Genomic DNA, 20,161 nt, shown 5'->3' on the forward strand with positions numbered 1-20,161 from the left:
GCTTCCCTTCCTGTTTCCTTTCATATACGTTTCCTCCTATCATATGAAAACGAAGTGTGCTTTGGTTTTATCCCAATACTACCTTAACTTTTTTCAACACAGAATGTATTACACTTCTTTGTAGAACACGGTTCTGACAAGTAATTTGTGTATTATGTCTGTGAACAAAATTCCTATGTGTAGCTGATTAAAGGCGGATATTTGATGATACTTTAAAACAATTTAACTCTAGGCCCTTTTCCCATGAATCTTTTATCTACATGCTTTAGTTATATCACATACTTAAATGAAATCAAATGCTAAATGGCTTAGTATATTAGACTAGATAACCTCTATATGCATTTATAATGGAATGGGGTCTAGACTCGTTTCACATCTCAAAAAAATTTTGTAAACCTCAAGGATATTTGAAATAAGGAATTAGCCTAAGGCAAATTATGCCATTTAAACAGAAGATCTGGAATAAAAGTTCAATTATTTAATTCTTCATAAAAAATATGATTTAATTAAAAGTAGGTCATATGAGGTTACTAATGAGAGATAACTCTAAAGTTGGAAAGCTACAATCACAAAATGAACTTTTGCTTTGTTTCAAAACTTTCTCTTCAGTTGCTAGGGTAAGAGAGCTCTCCTTTTAAAAGCTTTTATCATTTCACATGCAGTTGGAAGTTGAATAAACAGTGGTGTCAGATGACTACTGGATGTCTAAGTTTAACATAGTTGTGTTCATGCACTTTGATCAGTCGTACAGGTCATTGGCGATTCAGTTATTTTTTTTCCAGAATCCAGGATTTATGTTAACATGAGCAAAACAAAGGTGTTAAAAATAACGTTGCAGATTTAAAAGAGAACTGAGTTAATGACTATATCTATTAAGGCATGTGTATTCTGTGCAGAGCTATATTTCAAATGAAATGCAAAAATCCATTTCAGGTGAACACTTTTATATCAGTTATTGGTAGGAATTTACCTTTTCTTAATTCTCATACCTAGCCTAAAGGAAGATTACAGAAATAAGTGGAGAATCCAAAATCTCACACTTATTCCTGGTGCCATGTATTCATTCATGAAGCATTTAAACAACTAGTATGTTGGTTAAGAGCCAGGCATTCTTAGGCTCTAGAGATATAAAAAGATCAATAGAAGGTCATTTGTAGAATTGCTCAGCCTACCTTTAGGGCAGTGATTAAGAGCATGGACTCCTAAACAAGACTGCTAGGCAAGTATGACTCTGAGCAACTACCTGAATCTCTCTTTGTCTTGGTTTCCTCATGTGTAAAATGAGAATTTTAGCAGTCCCTAATTCTTGGGGTTGTGGTGAGATATAAAATAATATGTATATAAAACTTCAAACTGTGTTCAATACAGATAAGCTATTATCTCCTCCTCATGCACACTTTGCTTATTGAGCTGCTTACCAACATTCCTGTTTACTCTTGCTCCTACATTTTTATATATGCTGAACCCTAGGTGTGAAGTATAACATCTCATGCCTTGTGTCTCACCTGGTTCCTTCTTAATTATACTTTTAAGACTCAGTTCATGTATCACTTTCATAAGGAAGACTTCCCTGATCTCTCTTTGTAACTGGGTCAGAGGCACCTCCATGCTGCTCTTACGATACTCTACTTTTATTTCTAGCAATGTACCTTATCTGTCTGTATCTCATCAGATTGTAAACTCTCCAGGAGGGAAGGACTATACTGAATTCATGTCTTTATCCCTAATAGTTAGTACAGGACCAGGTATATAGATACACCTAAACACCTGAGAAAAAAGGAATGAATGATACTCTCTCTTTAGAATAACTGGCAAACTACTGATTCTTTAACCGTCCAAATGCGTTTATTCTTAGGGTCTTATCATTATAATTATATATTATTTGGGTGCTCACTGTAGGCTACAGCAGTAGAAAAGATCGAGAACATTGCATTGGTCCAGTTACAGAATAAAAAATCATGGCAATGTACAGCATGGTGACTATAGTTAATACTACTGTATTGCATACATAAAAGTTGCCAAGAGAATAGATCTTAAAAGTCCTCATCGCAAGAAAAAAAAATTGTATATATGTATGGTGACAAATATTAACTAGACATACTGTGGTGATCATTTTACGATACATATAAATATCAAACCATTATTTGTATACCTGAAACTAATGTTAGATGTCAATTATGCCTCAGTCAATCAATCAACAAAATTATTGCATTGGTACTGTTGTCAGTATTCCCAAATTTAATGATTTACATATCAGAGATATCTTTACCCAGGATACACTGTTTCAATTTTAGATACATTGATTTCATCCTGGGAGCTTTGGGGAGTCAGGAGAAAGTAAATAGAAATGGCTTTTCTACTAAAAAGACAAGTGATCATATGCCTACAAGAAGTGAAAAAGCTAGCCAGCCAGAGAGCTGGGGGAAAAGCTTTAGGCAGAAAGGACAAGGAGTGCAAAAGCCCTGAGGCAGAAGTGTGATGAGTGCTTTGAAGAACCATCCAGGAGGCCAGTGTGGCTCAAAGAATAAAGTAAAAAGGGAAAATATTTAGGAAGGTCAGGTTGTATATAGGTAGATTAAGTAGAGCTTTATATTATATGATCTTTGGCATTTTTTCAGATTTAGGAAGCACTGATAGATTTTGAGTAAATATGTGATATAATGTGATGTATGGTTTAAAGATTACTTTTCTGTGTTCAGAAGAGACTGCATGGGGAAACAAGAAAATGACAGAAACTAGTTAGGAGAGAGGTTAAGAGGTAAGAGATGACTGGTGCCCTAGATCAGGGTAGAGATGTATTTATATAAACAAATGGAATACCATTAGGTGAAATAAACCAAGTAATGAATATTAAGGGAAAATATGGATTCTGTCACCATTTGTGTTTTAATACATTTACCTAGTATTGAATCAGATCATGGATAAGAATGCTATATGGCTTCTCTTTTAATCCAGTATGTCTATAGATAAAATATCTCAGGGTTTCAACAGATATGAAAATTATGAAAAATAAGAAGAGAAGAAATTATGTTCCAAACACATTTTTTTTTTATCACAAAGTGAATTGCAGGTACAGATATCCGGTTCTGCCATCATTTAATATATGTGACATTCTCACGAGATCAACTGCAGGATTTCTCAACATTGAGAAGGACCCACCACAGGATGCTATCATTCTGGATCTACTTGTGACAAATATAATCTCTCAGTGTCCAACATAAGCTCTTAAAAATATCTTCTTCAGATTTAAAATGTACACTTAATCCTGAACCATGATAAAAATCTATCTTCTGATGGCATTAAGGATCACAGTCTAATAGCTAACTCCCTACTCATGTACTCTGCGACAAAGGTTACCAGTCAGTCAAAATTTCCTGCTCCCATTATCAGAGACTTTTGTCAGGATTCCTTCCATGGGGTAAGACTTAGCATAAAAAGCAGCAAAGACTGGCAACCTAATTCTCAAACATGGATGAAATTACAAATAGAGGCATAAGCAAATTAATACATGACAAAGGCAATTACTAGAATAACCAAAAATAATATAACTGAAACACTGAAGAGAGGAGCTGCGGATGTGACATAACTACTTATCTTTTATATCAGGGAATCAGTAGATATTGTCTAATATTGGTAAATCAAGGAACAGAGCTTCATGTTATGCAGAGTCACAGAGAGGGCCATCAGAGAAAATAGAAATTATTAGAAAACTCAGCTGAGGAATAGGAGAATAGAGAGGGGTAGGACAGATGAACATTGATTTATATTGCTTTAAATGGTACGCTTCTCTGTATTCTTAATTATCATATGCACATTTTACTTTGATTAAAAAATACAAAATTTATCTTAAAAGGAATTTATGCTTATAAAGAACAAACCCTTCTAGCTCTATTGCACATGATTTATGCACTAATTTTGACTTTTAAAGTATTAATTTATTAAATCTGAAAGTCAGTGAGTCCTGTATATTTTGGATTTCTGTATAATCACCATAAGGGAAAACAAATAGATGCATATGAACCTGATCAAGAAACTAAAATGTATTAAGCTCTCCTTAGTGTGTGACAGTAACAGCCACAGGACTAAACACTTTAAATAAGTTATTTAAAATAATTCTCCCAACAAATTTGCAAATTACACAATATTATCTCATGCTTAGATATGCAAAATAAATACATTGAACAAGGTCACATAGTTGACCCAGGCTTTTTCCTGGTCTTAAAATCATTGTTTACAGTTAAGTATATCTAGTTCTAAAAAACGGGCTTTCCTTTTCTCTCTGCTATAATAGAAATGATCAGTTATGGTCATATGTTTAAAATGAATGTACCTTAAATTAAAGCATTAATTAAATAACTTCTGAATTTTTTTTTTCTTTTTTTTTTTTTTGTGGTACACGGGCTTCTCACCACTGTGGCCTCTCCTGTTGCGGAGCACAGATTGCGGACGTGCAGGCTCAGCGGCCATGGCCCACTGGCCCAGCTGCTCCGCGGCATGTGGGATCTTCCCAGACCAGGGCACGAACCTGTGTCCCCTGCATCGGCAGGCGGACTCTCAACCACTGCGCCACCAGGGAATCCCAACTTCTGATTTTTATATCTTACCATTATAACTAAAAGTCTGATGATAACCGTTGTAAGTGATGGTAAAAATTATTCTCTTTTAAGAAATTTTAAAATATCAACTCCTGTGCTATTTTTAGGAATGAGTGAATGTGTATTCATATAATAACATTAATAAATTAGATTTAATTAATATTGAAATGACAAAAATGTACTAGTTCAACTAAAACATAACATACAATGCAAAGTGCAATGCATGTTTTCCAGTGATATGCTTCTTTTAGAACATTGTATTAAAAATCACATGTATTAACATGCCAGTATTTGCTGGGAACTTTACTAGGCCCTCTGCATGTATTGTGATTAATAGCTTAATCTTCACAATAATCTATTGAGTTAATAACTATTACTTTAAAGATTTAAAAGGCTTTAAAGGTTTAAAAATCAAGGTTCAGCTTGCATCAGTTTATAGATACAGTAAGAGGACATGAACTCAGGTCTGCTCTTCCCTCCAAATTGTCTGTAGATAGTACTGTTCAACCAACATGAAATATACTTAACTGGGCTATAATTGACCCATGAAACATTGGAAATATTGGAAAGACATAGGATTATCTTAGGCGAGCATATTATTTGTGAATGCAATATATTTTGGAGCTCCTGTCTTTCCCACTTAAGTCACTGAAGTCTACCTAGTTAACTATTTATTCCAGTGATTAACACTTAGCTTCTTGATCTGTAGTTTTCTGTATTCTTTGATTTTTCCCCATCAGATTTTTGATTATTTCTTTTCTGGCTCCTGGAAATTTTCTATGGTTTCTTAATGATTACTGACAGTAAATTGTGAAAAGTGTTTTTCTAAGTTTAGTACGCTTTTCTGCGTATAAACAGATTTCTCCTTTGTATGGCTCTAAATTCTAAGATAATAAATCACTCTTTCTCTTACATTTCCTATAAACATCCATGTCATCAATTATTTTTTTCTCTTTGTCAGGATTAAATCCAAAGTAATTATTTCTCTTTTTATTCCCTTTAACTTCTGATGGATGAAATCATTAATTCAAGAATTAACCAATTGTTCTGATATTAATAGAATGACCATTTAGTAGCTACCTATCTTTTCTTAATTTCTTATAACAACATTTTGAAGCAAAGATTTCAATTATCCATGTTTTACAAATGAGAGACGATATGCTTAGAGAGGTCAAATGACTTGTGTAACTCAGAAATCACACACATATAATTCAAATGGATGAATACATTATATAACTAAGAAAAATTACCATGTGTATTAGTCCCCAAAAATCCAAACTTTTAATCATCAGATCAGAGTTGCTGGGTTTTCCTGTTCCACTGAAATTCACAGTAATACATACACTTTATATCATTGCAAACATATACATATACACCTACATGCACACACACTCAAATATGGGTATATATTTATTTACTGCACTTTATTTATCTCTGTATATATAACTGAAAACAGTTCCAGAAAACAATATCCTTACTACGTTCTTTGAATTATAATGTTTTTGTCTTTATCTTTTATTTTATTTTATTCAACTTTATATCAATTATAAAAATGCTAGTCACAATCCAGTGAATTGATTTTATGACTCACTGGTGGTGACACATAGTTTGGAAAATCTGCCCTGAATGATATCATTCCCATGTCAATTTTGTACAATGCGTTAGGATCATTCAACTGACCAGGGAGTCTGTGGTAACTTCCCACGGTGATATCATTGTTTCTCCTTACTAAACTGTATTTTGCACTGTATCTCTATCTTCAATAATAAACAGTTATAAAAGAAAGACAAATATCATACGGTATCACTTATACGTGGAATCTTTAAAAAGGGTAAAATGAACTTATCTCAAAACAAATAGAGTCACAGAAAACAAACTTATGGTTACCAGGGGGTAAGGTGGGGAGGGATAAATTGGGAGAATGGGATTGACATATACTCACTACTATATATAAAATAGTTAACTAATAAGGACCTACTATATAGCACAGGGAACTCTACTCAGTACTCTGTAATGGCCTATATGGGAAAAGAATCTAAAAAAGAATGGACATATGTATATGTGTAACTGATTCACTAGCAACAGTGAGATTACCAATAAGATGACAGTGCTTATTAGCAAAGTTGATTGCAATGGGATATCAATTAAAAAGATATAAATGAAAAGCCAAAGATTTGAGGATTCAATACAACTGTTAAATGTCACATGACTTTTAGATTTGTCAAAATCCTTAATTTTGATACACTGCACATTTCAGCTTCAAAAGAAAACAAAAATCAAAAACTTGGTTTTCTAGCCAAAAAAAAAATAGAGTTATGTATAAGTATGTGATTTTTGAACATGCAGTATTAGGCTTTTACTAGTAAAATTGTTTTATTTAGTTATAATACCCATCTCCAAGAGCTTGAAGTTAAAATTACCAGGGTCTGCAACTGAGTTGTACGTAACTTTCCTTGAGAATGACTTGTTTTTCATTAAAATAATTTTTAAACCACTCTGTGTTCCACTTCTGTGTAACACTCTGATGTGGGTTTTTGGAAAGGCCACTCGAAACCAGCTTTATGAAATGGTGGATTGGCCCTTATTTTGGAAAATCCTCCAGTTATTTATCAAGAAATATATATCCATGAATTTCTGAAGCATCATCATTAAGACCTGCTTCATTGTTAACTGGGGACTCCCACAGTTTCCCCTCTTTTGTCCACTAGGTCATCTGTTCAAAACCATTCTGAAAGGGCTGTTCATTTATTGTGGCTAACTGCTTAGCAAATTCCATATCCCAAGTGAAGGTGGTGTTTCTGTTTCGGGTGCCTCTTTTAACTGCCTTAATCTCAAAGATATTAAGTCTCTTCTTGAATATATTTTTCCTAAGATTTTTTTCTAGGATAAGTGATCTTCTCCTGGCTATGATCATTGTCAGGTCCTTCAGCACGCTGAAACTGATGCACTGGTCTTGTAGTAATTCTAGCTGTAGTAGATCTGGCAACGTTCATATCTGATATTATGTTACTGAAACTAATTTTAGGTATTTCTCCATCTTTTTGTGCCCTTGGGTCTTCCTCATGCTGCTGGAGCTGCCTGAGTAGCTCCAATTTGGTCATTGTTTTTAGACAACCTATTCTTAGGAAAAGCGTCTATTTTTCTATATCCCTATTTCAGATAAAGATTTATCACTGAATTTTGATAATATTTGTTATTGCATTTATCTACTTTTGTTGAAATGTCAGTTTCAGTGTGTCTGTTCCTCATTTACTCAGTCAGTATTTCCTGAGTACCTGAAGTGTCAGGTACTCCTTTAAATCCTGAGGGCACACAAATGAACAGAAGAGGCAATATCCCTGCTCTCAGAGAGCTGGCATACTATAACGTGCACATTGCTTTAGAGACACCTGGGAATATGAGCATTTTTTCAAAACCATTTCTTTACAGAATCCAATTTTTAAATCCTTGATAAAATCTCTGCATTGCCTATACCACACTTGTAGACTGTGTTTTAAATGGTTGATTTAAAAAAAAAAAACAGAAGCAGGTTTAAACATTTCTTAATTCTTTCTAATAATAAAAACTCAGCCAAAAAGTATTTTCTTACCATGACAACTTGGTAAGGCTCTATTCCATCCAGGTCTTCCATCATCTCCTATGATACAGGTGAGTGTTGAATAACCTTGAAGAACATAGCCAGCATCACAGTAATAGGTGACTGTTGACCCTAATTTATAATCCATTCCAAGTCTGGTGCCATTCATTATGTTGCCTGGATCGAAGCAGGACTCTCGGAGTTTTGCTGTAAAACAATGTTGATATAAAATTAGTTACTTTAAAATACAATATTCTATGAAACTTTTAATATTTCTTCATTTCTACCTCTAGATAAAACAGAAAGCACCAACATCCTTTCTGCCTCTGTTTGAGGGCTCAAAGTACAAAGTAGTCCTTAACCATATCTGACGTTTTGCTAATTCACATTGATTAGTAAAAGATAAAATTCTTCATTGGTCTTTTCATTAAAATCAGTATCTAATATTTATGGTCAAACAGGGTTTTGTGGTTTATTATAAATTATGTGCTATAATCCATGCATAAGTATTTTAAATGAATTATTTTGGAAAAGAACTTATTTCTTTATTTAATATTTCATTATTTAAAAGATCTTCCCCCCAATTGATGTACACTCATTCCATGTGACTGAACATAGATACAGTACTACTGCCTATGTTGATCTCAGTTCATCACTATGAAGAAAGTAAAAGCCCCTATGTCTCTGCCCTGATACCATTTCTCTTAACCTACCTCATTCCCCACATTTCTGTCAGAGGTCTGCCCATTAAAACAGAGTAACAAAATCTTTATAATATCCAAACCATGATCTTTTTGGACAGAGAGTCTATGTCAAAGCCAATAACTTTCAAAGCTAATAGTAACAGACAAATTGAAAAGTAAAGTCCATTCACAACAAAGAACTGTTTTCTGTGGACCCAGGTAGTAAACTAGAGAGACTGAGAGAATATTTTGAAAATATGTAGAGAAACAGATCAGTTCATCCATTCTGGTAAAAAAGTAGTAGAACACTGTGTTGTTAACAGATCTGGGTAACACCTTAATATTTCCATTTTGTTATTATTATAGATTGCTTAAGAAATAAGAGAGATGAGCAATGTAAGGGCCATTGCAAATTCAAGATAACAAATGTGATTTTCTACATTAGAATTTATATTAATGGGAATTCAGGAGGTGGGTGTAACTTTGGATAGGACTCGTGGAATCACTGGAATTTAAGTCAACAATATCTTGGTGTTTGGCTATTACAGAAATCATATTGTTATAATATATCAAAATCTGATTTATTTTAACAGAAAAAATATTTTTATTCCATTCATTAAAGTTTGCAGAGTTCAAAGTGCTTCAACATTTATAGGAAATGATGAGAAATTTATGCTTTAGGAAAAAATACTTCAGTAGACTTCTCTGAATTCAACTAAAGAGGAAGCGGTGGGGGACTCTCCTGGTGGCACAGTGGTTGAGAATCTGCCTGCCAATGCAGGGGACATGGGTTCGAGCTCTGTCCGGGAAGATCCCACATGCCGCAGAGCAACTAAGCCCGTGCACCATAACTGCTGAGCCTGTGCTCTACAGCCCACGAGCCACAACTACTGAAGCCCTGGCACCTAGAGCCGGTGCTCCGCAACAGGAGAAGCCACCATAATGAGAAGCATGCGCACCGCAGTGAAGAGTAGCCCCTGCTCGCCACAACTAGAGAAAGCCCGTGTGCAGCAACGAAGACCCAACGCAGCCCAAAAAAAAGAGGAAATGGTGGAAACAAACATTTACATGATTTTAATATTTAGAATACCAGAGGAATTAAAAAGGTCCACTTTTTTTCTTTCCTTCCTTCTTTCCAACAAATAAATACTTAAGAGTCCATTATCCAACTAACACCAGAAATACAGCAGTGGACAATGAAAAAATATTCTAGCCCTCATGGCTTTTACAGTCTATAAAGAAAATAACTAAATAAATATTTGTGATTGTGATGTGTGCTGCATAAGGAGAAGCATTCAGAACCTTCCTGAAGAACTGACATCTAACCTGAGCATTGAAGGGTAATGAGCAGACTAGGTGAAAGGGAGATGAGAGACATGAAGGGGGAAGTTGTATTAGAGCTTGTAAGTCCGATAAACCTGATTTCTGAGCTTCACTCCAAAACTAAATAACTTGATCTCCCAAAGGCATGTACAAGCATGCATACACACACCAGCACAAGAAATTTGTATTTCATATATCATATTCAGATTTCAATAAAAAATTGCTCCCCAGCCCAAGGAATTATATTTCTTCCCAGATAAAATATGCATATGATACTATTTTAAGGAAAGAACCAGTAGGTTCTTTGGTCACTAAGCATGAGGATTTGGTGTTGCAGAGGTTGGTTTGTTTAATTTTTAGGAATAAAACCTGACATTGATCCTTTTCTTAAATAAGCAGGAAAACACAATGTAATTTTTAGGCAGAACAGCAACGTAACACTTACAGCTGTCCTTCATGAAACTGAACTAAATCCCTTGAGAGAAAAGGATTGAAATTACTATTTAAAAGGATTAATCTCTTTGACAAGTCTAACTGCCTAACATTCATCTTTTGAAAAGTTTGCTTTTTTCAAAACTTCTTTAAAGTTCTCCCCAAATTTTCAGTGACATATCAGTGAATCTGTAATATGATACAAACCTCCTACTTTTGGAGGAAAGGGAAACATGGTTGACAAATTAAAAATATTCTTCTGTAATAATTTTATATTGCTAGCCTCATTTTGATAGTAGTCATTTATCTCATTATTATGTTTACATACTGCTTTAAATCCTTGAATTTAAAGGATTAGCTTTCTATGAATAGCTTTCTATGAATAATACTGCCCTTGTTTATTTCCCTGTATGCCACAGCAATTACATCTGGAAATTTTGAGAACATCTGGAGAATCCTTATATAAAGGACTAGGAAGCAGAGGGAAAGATGATTTTAGTTTTAGAAAAAAAATGTGAGGCAGACAAGTTGATAGTATTTTAATGAATAATTAATTTAATAAAATAATTTATTTTATGAATAATTCATTTTATGAATCATTAAAATTTATGAATAAAAGTAATTTGCCTACTGAATAGATCCCAGGTAAAAGAGCCCCTTGCTTTATATTCTCCAAATAAAGCATATTAGATGATGTCTGCTGGAAGACAGAAGTGATCATAAGCAATAGAGCTTATATCTTAGCTATAGATTTGTTTTTCATTTTTACAAAAAAATTATTTTTCAGAATTTCTTCCACATGAAATTAAAGTATTGTAAATGCTTATTTTAATGAAAAAGTTTGACATTAGAACGCTGAAAAATGTGTCTTGAAGAAGGTCCAATGGGAAAAATTAAAGCTTTACCATGTTCTTGTTTTCATTTTATTAATAAAGACTTACAGATGTTATTATAATAAGGATAATATCTATATCATTATAAAGTTTTTATCATACTTTGCATCAGGCATGACAATAATTAAATAATGTTTGTTCAATTCACACTTAATGATTTATTTATAAATACATCCTTTTTTCTGGCCTAATAAGAACCATAATAAATAAATAAATAAATAAATAAATATATAAATATATATATATATATATATATATATATATATATTTTTTTTTTTTTTTTTTGCGGTACGCGGGCCTCTCACTGTTGTGGCCTCTCCCGTTGCAGAGCCCAGGCTCTGGACTCGCAGGCTCAGCGGCCATGGCTCACAGGCCTACCGCTCCGCGGCATGTGGGATCTTCCCGGACTGGGGCACAAACCCGTGTCCCCTGCATCGGCAGGCGGACTCTCAACCACTGGGCCACCAGGGAAGCCCCGAACCATAAATATTTTTACTGTTAAAGTTTAGTCTTCAATAAACTTCAAAGTTTATTCCCACTTAGAGGTGTATACTCATGAAGGGACCATTATTATGAATAGTGTTATTCTGTGGATAATAAGTTATACATTATTTTTATTTTTGAGAAGTGACCACACTATATAATATTCAACTGTCTTTTATTTACAGAATAGAGCAGATGGGCAAATACCTTCTAGGATGAGTTCAGCAACTCCCAGAGCTAAACTCCCTTCAAGCTGTGTATGCATTGTAGTCCCCTCATATGATCATAATAAGTCCCGAGAGGCTCTCTCTATTGGCAGACCCATAGTTCACAGAGGGCCAGATTTCCCAAGGTGCTTTTTGAAAATAAATATAAACCACACATGTATCTCTTTTATTTTGGAAAACAGTGCTAAAATGTAAATTAAACAATTGGTGCAGAACACCTCAGGGTAAAGCTGAAATGTAACAGGTTGCTCTATGAAAAGATGTATCTTACCTTAAAGTCATATGTTAATTTAGAAAGTAACGAATGATACGTTAAGGTTCGTGGAGAAGGTGGCTAACTTATGCCGTATATAAACAACCATTGTTAAGTCTGCCACTGCAGATTTTTGCTGCATATAAATTGACATCCCCTATCAGCTAAAACACCAGCTGCCAGGAGGTCCCTTTCAGTAGCACAAGACTGTATATATTCTCTCTCCTTCATGTAAATAATATATTTTGTTAAAATAACATAGATATCACTACTATGAGTCACATTTATTAAATATTATAATTAGAAGTATTTAAAACATACTTGACATCATTTAAAATAGCCTTAATACAAAAACAGTGCAAAAGAGAGCATTGTTTAAAATAAAATACATATCCAAGTATGAATTTCTTAATATTGTATCTCATTGAAATTACATTAAGATAAATGGAGACATGACTCATTTAAACTCTTTGGGGACATTGCTTTCAAGTTAGCAAAACATCTCCCCTTACCTTCAAACGTCTACTTCTTTGCTCCAGTTTACTACTGTCTACAACACTGGAGCATATCCACCATTTGCTTTGTGTAAATGTAAAATGGTATTCCTTCTAGAATTCATGTTAGCAAGCCTGTGTACTTGTGATGTTTGACTATAGCATTTGTTCACTGTTCAAATGCTTTGCACAACTACTATGTATTTGCAAACAAACAGAAATAAGATTCAGTCTATCTTCAAGAGGGAGATGAATAGATAGGTATGAACACAAGCAATGGCAACTATACTCTGGTGTGAGCTCTAATAGAGGTAGGTGCTGGACCTATGGCCTTTTAAATAAAGACCTACTAATACCATTATTTAGAGCAAGTCAGGACTTAAAAGCTTTACTTTTTCAGTGCTAACAGAAATCAACAGAGCCAAAGTATATAACATGAATTACAAATGACAGAGGAATAGTTCTTACTATCCAGGACATCCAGTTATACGTCAATTCATTTTGGGGGTGCACATTTTATCTTGAAAATTCGGACATGTTTGTTTGCCTATGGCAGAAATAAACATAAAGACTAATTTATTAGCTTTAAGGAACTAGACTATTAAAGAGGTAACATTTTTTAAGAAATGTGGAGGTTGATAGGAAAAGACAGATCCTGGAGACCCTGAAGTGGGGGATGGAATTTCCCTACAGATGAGAATTTTGAGGGCCAGTCCAGAAAATTAATTAGGTTGGATTTGGAGAGTATCATAAACTCAGCACTAACTTTGTAAAGAAATACCATCTGGAGTATAAAAATAAGACCTCATGAAATTGTGTGTAAGTGGGCACTGGTGTAGTAGCTGAGGATGGTGGGGAGTAGTTGTAGGGTCCAAGGAGAAGAATTATAGTTCATGGAATGCTTATGTATTTCTCTCTGCCTGTACTCTTATATTTTTATTTGCCTTTACTCTTATTGGAAGTAATAATTTATGTCATTTTATGCAATTCATTTTAACAATCTGATTCTCAATTTCGTCATTTGTAAAATAGGGATAGCAATACTTATCTCATAATGCTATTGGTTAACATTTTTTTGCATTTATAAGTGTGTCTGCTAAAGGGAAAGACAGAGATACTATATTGAAAGAGTTAATCATTGTAACTAGAATAAAGTATTACTAATGAGTAATAAATATTGTCTTATTTAAAAAAACATTGCATTGGTGTCCCTTTTCCTATGGCAGCATAAATCTTAACCTTTTGGAAATAATGGGACATGGAAATTGATCAAGACAGGAAACACGAAGGGAAATACATTCAGCTGAGATATGGCAAGTAGGTTTTATCTCAAGTGCTAAATTACATGGATTTAGTAATGCCTACCTGGAATGTAGAGAAAGGATTGTGAAGTCAAGTTCAGTTTCCATGAGAAAGAATGCTGTAACACATTAGCACCATCTGCCCTGAGTATGGTAGAATTTGTGGCATTCTTCCTGTGTCTGTTATCCTATGGATCTCTTAGTATTATTAAATACTAATTCACAATAGAACCTAGCTTTACTGACTTGCTTACAGTTTTCTTCTCTCTTTCTCTCTTTTTCTCCCTCTCCCTCTCCCATTCTCCCTTTCTCCCTCCCTTCCTTCCTTCCTTCCTTCCTTCCTTTCTTCCTAAACAGGTCTTGTTTATAAGCCTATCATCTTGCAGATATAAGTAGCTACTCCTAAAGAGCCAAGTTCTCATTTGTAAAATGCAGGACATGAATGTGTCTCTAAGGTTTCTTACATTTCAATAATGTTATGATTCTAATTATGTCTTGACTTAAAATAGAAAACACCTCTTTAAGCAACTCAAAATCAATCAGTTAAATAATTACCAAACAATTACAATGTATAGGCATTATTCTAAGGCACTCATTGTATAGTGGTAAATAAACCGAGTTCTTGCTCTTAAGAAGCTTGTATTTTAGTATATATGTAGGGATTTAGTGGCATCAATGGGAGTGTGTATATTAAATAAATAAGCAAATAAGTGAACAATAAAATATCAAGAAATGATATGACTTTGATAAAAGGAGAAAATTTTGATAGGCTAGAAAAAGCAAAAGGAGTAGAAAGCTCAAAATAAGATCAAAAAAGTGAATAAATATAAATAAACTCAGTACATCAAAAAATGAGAAAAATACAATATATATGTACTTGAAAATAGGTTCCCATAATATATAAAACAAAAATCACTAGAATTTTAAGAAAAAACTAAAAATTAAGAATTATAATAGATTGCCCTAACTATTTCAATAATTGCTAGGCCAAGCAGATTTTTCAAAAATGGCAAGGGCATAAATATTTGAGAAATATAATTAGAGAGCTTGATTTAATGAGTATATATATATATAAAAAACTGCACCCATAAATTGAATGACACTCTTTTCTCCAAGCACACAGGGAACATGCATAAAAACTGACCATATAAAAGGCCACAAAACAAATTTAAGATATGCCTCTTCCAGTGGGAGAGTTTTGGCATGTTGCTCAAGTTCAGCTCTCCATAAGACCAATGCTTCCTAAACCATAGTCACAAAGTTTAAGCTTTCCCATGATCCCCTAGTTTGGAGCAGCTAGTATTTTCATACAACCCCAATAAATAGCTGGCACCTTAAATCCTTACTGTTTGGTAGCAAATAGCTCATATATTCTCCCACTGAGCAGGCCATTTTCTTACTTTGCTCTGTAAGATGAGAGACCCATAGAGGGTTCAATCTTTCCATCAGAATTAAGTCCATACCATGTTAGTGTTGAGCAGATACCTTGCTCTGGCAAGCATTTCCAAGTAATGATGGATATATTGGAGAGCTCCAAACAACTGTTTCCGGCTGACTTGTTTTTCCTTTCCCTAAGAAAGCCTTCCTTAACCCATGCCATGCATGCCATGGGAAGTTGTGGAATTTATCTTGACTTCCTTTGACAGCCCTGAGGAAACAAACCCTTCTTCCCAGTGCAAATTCAGAAGGAGTTTCAATTGTATATGTAATATTATATTTATTAAAACAAGAATAACAAGATCTGAAGCAAATATGGCACCATGTTTGTCAAGTTGGATGGTAAATACTTTGAAGTTTGTTTTACTATTCTGTATAATTTTTAGCTATTGAAAATATTTCATAATTAAAAACAAGAAAATCTAAGCAGTAAGTAATAAATTCAAAGTATGCATTTTCAGAACTCAAATGATCCCTTTATCAGTTTGTCCTTTATGGACTCAACTACTGAAAAATAAATTTTAACTTTAAACAACTAAGATCTAATTTGTCCTTATAGTCATTGAATATAAAACTTAAGAAAAATATATTTATAAATATCCATAGCATTGTAATATTGATTCATTTAAATACTTGCAGAAATATTCTAAAATGTTATCATCACAATTTACCCTATTCTGAATATTGACATATTTAAATATTTTTTGACATTTTCTGAAACATGATTGTCAAAATACTTTGTGAGTAGTATACTTTGTGAGTACTCTCTTTATCACTGAGAGTAGTCTCTGAATACCTGATATTTGAGTGAATCCTCAGCTTCCAAAAAATGACTTTGTTTTTTAAGAAATATTTTGTGTTCTCAGCCAACTCCTGCAGTATACTAATTGCTTATTTGTTTGCCTGATACATTTCCTTTGGTAGTAATTAGGAAAATGCTAATTTCCTTCTCACTCATAGGAAAAGTCTACAGTGAGAGCTCTTTTGTGAGCTGAATTGTAGGTAGTCTGCATTAAGAAATGCATATATTACTAACATCTGACAATGGTTAATACAACATTATTCTCCTGTATAAAATGTTCAAAATTTAAATCATGATGCTAAAATCAAATGTTCACATTTACCTTTATATTCTAAATGAAATCCAGTGTAACTAACAGATCCATCACTCCGAAAAGCCAAATGCATGGTATTTGAGCTGCTTTCTATTCTCTCTGGTAACTTGCTGTCTTGAAAACTTCCAATCAGTGGGCTGTTACTGTCTGGTCCATCATATATATAGAGGAAGTCATAGTTTGGTTCTATGCTAAAACTAAAATGAAAGAAAAAGAAAGAAAGCAAGAAAGAAAGAAAGGGAGAGAGAAAGAAAGAAAAAAGTGGAATGGTTATTACTAAGGTATTAAGCATAATAGTCACATAATCATATATTAATTCAATCAATATCTTTAAAAATAACAACAGACCCTGTCAAAATAAGCTAATTTGAAAATTCACCGGGCAACAGCACACTGAATATGCATATCAAATCAGCACTGGAAAAGAGAAAAGACACCTTGATATTTTCAAATATTTCTAGTTGGCATTGTGTCTATAGGAAATAAAAATGACCTTAAGGCAAACAGTTTATAAGCTGATGAAAGGATACAGGATTTGGAGTCAGAGTTTAGGTTCAAGACTTGCTTCTGCCTTTGTTAGCTACATATCCTTATGCAAGTTACTTTATATCAGTAAAATGTGTAAGATAATAACCATTTAAAAATTTTTTTCTTCCAGATATTTTACATCATAAAAATGCAACCTCTCTTTTCTCTGTCAATGGTACTGTTTGCCTTGAACTTCAAAATTTAAGAGCATTTTTGCTGTTTTAAAATTCACCTCAACATGTCAGATTCAAACAAAAGTTGGAAAGACAAAATTTGCTTTTAAATTACTGAAAGCACCACACATTGTACTAGGTATTCTTTTTCCTGAAAGTAAATATATTTTCTTCTTTTAGAACCTAGTATAGGCAAATCAAACCAATACACTCTTCATCAAAATTAGTGTGTGAATAAAGACATTTTAGCATGTAAACTATTCAAATCAATATTTGAATATTGCAAAATTTGCATGATAAACTTGCCTTAAAACCTTCAAAATATGAGAATTGTCCCATAGTGATTATAGAACCCACATACTTAGAAGGCAGAAGACATGTAATCATGTGTCTATTACCTAACTCATACTGTGGCAGAGGAAAGGATGGACTCAAGTGGGTCATTAAGAAAAGTCAAGAAGTTCATGATATAAAATAAAACCAATAAACCTTGCCGTTGTTAAACATCCATCAATGGAGAAACTATTTTGTCAAGTTTTATCACCTCTGCATCTAAACAAAAAACTTGCTAGGTTGGGAGATACTATTTCCAAATCCAAGAGATTGATAGAGGTTGTTTCCACAATTCTAATCCTTTATGTATACATGTACAAGGGAGAGGAATCTAGCTAGTTTACTTGCGCATAAATAGTGGTGAAGAAAGACTGGGATAATGCAGAGGTTACCAACTTCCCATATAAAAGGGACAATGCAACATGAGAAAACTGGGGGACCACCATATTGTTATATTTTGTTTTAATAGTAGCTTCACATGTCTGATTCAGTTAATTACTCTTGAAACCTTTCAGTGAGTATGAGGCCTGAATTTTGGTAATGTAGCAGAAGTCAGAGGTTAAGGTCTTATTTCATTACTTACTACCCTTGTTCTGGGGTAAAACACAACTTTCTGAAAGTCATGTCTTTTATCGTTAAGGTTCGATGAGAATTACAACTTCCTTACCTATCTCACTATTGGAAGAATCACTAGAAACAAGTTCTTTGTAAAGGATATAGTAAGTATAGTCTAAATGTACTATCCTTGGAAGGCCAAAAGCCTATTTAACAATAGTAATTTCAGTATTTTTTGTTTTAAATTTCTAGTTTGGGTTTAAATAATTCAAAATATTGATTTATAACTTCTCTGAAAATGAGAATAAAACAAAAAACAGTCTTTTTCTAGGAACCTTTAGAACGTTAGCTATGATAATTATTTTTCCTTAAAAACTGGAAAGATAGTATATTCCAATAGTATGTTCTATTTTACAAAGCACTTTCATAAATATTAACTTGGTCTTGTCAATAATCCTCTGGTATAAGGAAGAGATTATCATTTCCATTTTCCCAATGAGGCCCTAAAACGTCAGTGGTCTCCCTAAGATCACATAATAAATGACACAGCTGGAAATCAACTTTTGGTCATGCACTGCATGTAATACAGCCTTCTACCACTCAGTTATTAACTACAATAAATTTTTTAAGTAAACTAAGCCCTGTATCATACACCCTGACATTTCTAATTTGGTACTGTCATTTCCTCTACTGTAAAAATGGGAAAAGCAGTACTTACTTCAGGAAACTGTCTTATAACTGGGTCCTGGCATATAACTAACATTGTCATCATTGTTGCTTTGTTATTACCAATTATCAATGTATCACTACAAATTATAGAAATAATTCCATATATTTTTACTTTTTAAATTTTTCATGAGTTTGAATTATCCTTTTTAAATTTCTTTTTTTAAACCTGGCTTCAACATATCAGAAAGATTTTTCAGCTTAATATTTTACATAAATAACAAGCACCTTTGACATGCTAGCAGAAGAAGGGGCTGTGTTACTAGAGCCAACAGACATCAGTCTTGGACACTGAAGATTAGGAACATTTCTAGTTAGAAACGCTTTAAGTTGCTGGTACCTAACATTCCCATTGAAATCTTAAGGAAAAGAGTTAGGCCAGGTTCTGTGAAACAGCTGTTAGCTCCATGTGAGGAAACAGAGGCTCATTCATATAAATAACTTACCCAAGGTAACATAAATGATAGCGGCAGAGCTGGGGCTCAAACTCAGTGGTTTCTTTGCCACACGGGAAACTGCATCCTCTACTGCTTCAGTACTAAGCTAACCCTGCAGCTGATACTGCTAAATAACAAATGTAAATTTTGGAACATCTCATGGTAAGTTCTATTAGGAGGCAAGTTCTGCTGAGAGAGTATAGGAAAATGATCCATCAAATTCTTGTCAGCTTGACTTAATGAGACCACCAGTAAGGACAGTAGGTAGAATATGTTTCTTCCCAAGTCCAGTGGTGGTGCTGCACCTATGGGTATTTAGATACTTCAAAAAAGTTTTGGGTGGTACACATATGGGAGAAAAAAATTCCTTGAAATACTGACCTTTTAATCTTTATGTTTAGGACAAACAGAACTTTTTGAAACAGTAATGGTAAGTTCAGGGAGGGAGGAAATGTTATAAAGAGATAGCATTTTGTGAGAGTCAATAAACTACTCAACCTTTAACACGTCTCCTCTATATTGGAAACTGGTGAAAGATGCTCACTCATCTGTAGTTCTGTAGCCTTCAGCACTACATTGGCATCTGTGCTACTATA

At 33.7% G+C, this 20,161-nt stretch overlaps 1 protein-coding gene and 1 pseudogene across 4 annotated transcripts in view; both read right to left on the reverse strand.

Annotated features, from left to right (window-relative positions):
- CSMD3 (CUB and Sushi multiple domains 3) overlaps positions 1-20,161 on the reverse strand; it is a 1,073,652-nt gene that overhangs the window by 259,921 nt on the left and 793,570 nt on the right. For all 4 annotated transcript variants that reach the window (XM_065895021.1, XM_065895023.1, XM_065895022.1 and 1 more), the window contains 2 exons: positions 16,823-17,010; positions 8,185-8,379 (listed from right to left, as the gene is read on the reverse strand). In XM_065895021.1, coding sequence (XP_065751093.1) covers positions 8,185-8,379; positions 16,823-17,010 — 383 coding nt within the window. The remainder of the gene's footprint in view (positions 1-8,184; positions 8,380-16,822; positions 17,011-20,161) is intronic.
- LOC136137315 (small ribosomal subunit protein mS31 pseudogene) lies at positions 7,012-7,696 on the reverse strand (annotated as a pseudogene).

Source organism: Phocoena phocoena, chromosome 17, assembly GCF_963924675.1.
Source record: "Phocoena phocoena chromosome 17, mPhoPho1.1, whole genome shotgun sequence".
NCBI classification, from domain to species: domain Eukaryota; kingdom Metazoa; phylum Chordata; class Mammalia; order Artiodactyla; family Phocoenidae; genus Phocoena; species Phocoena phocoena.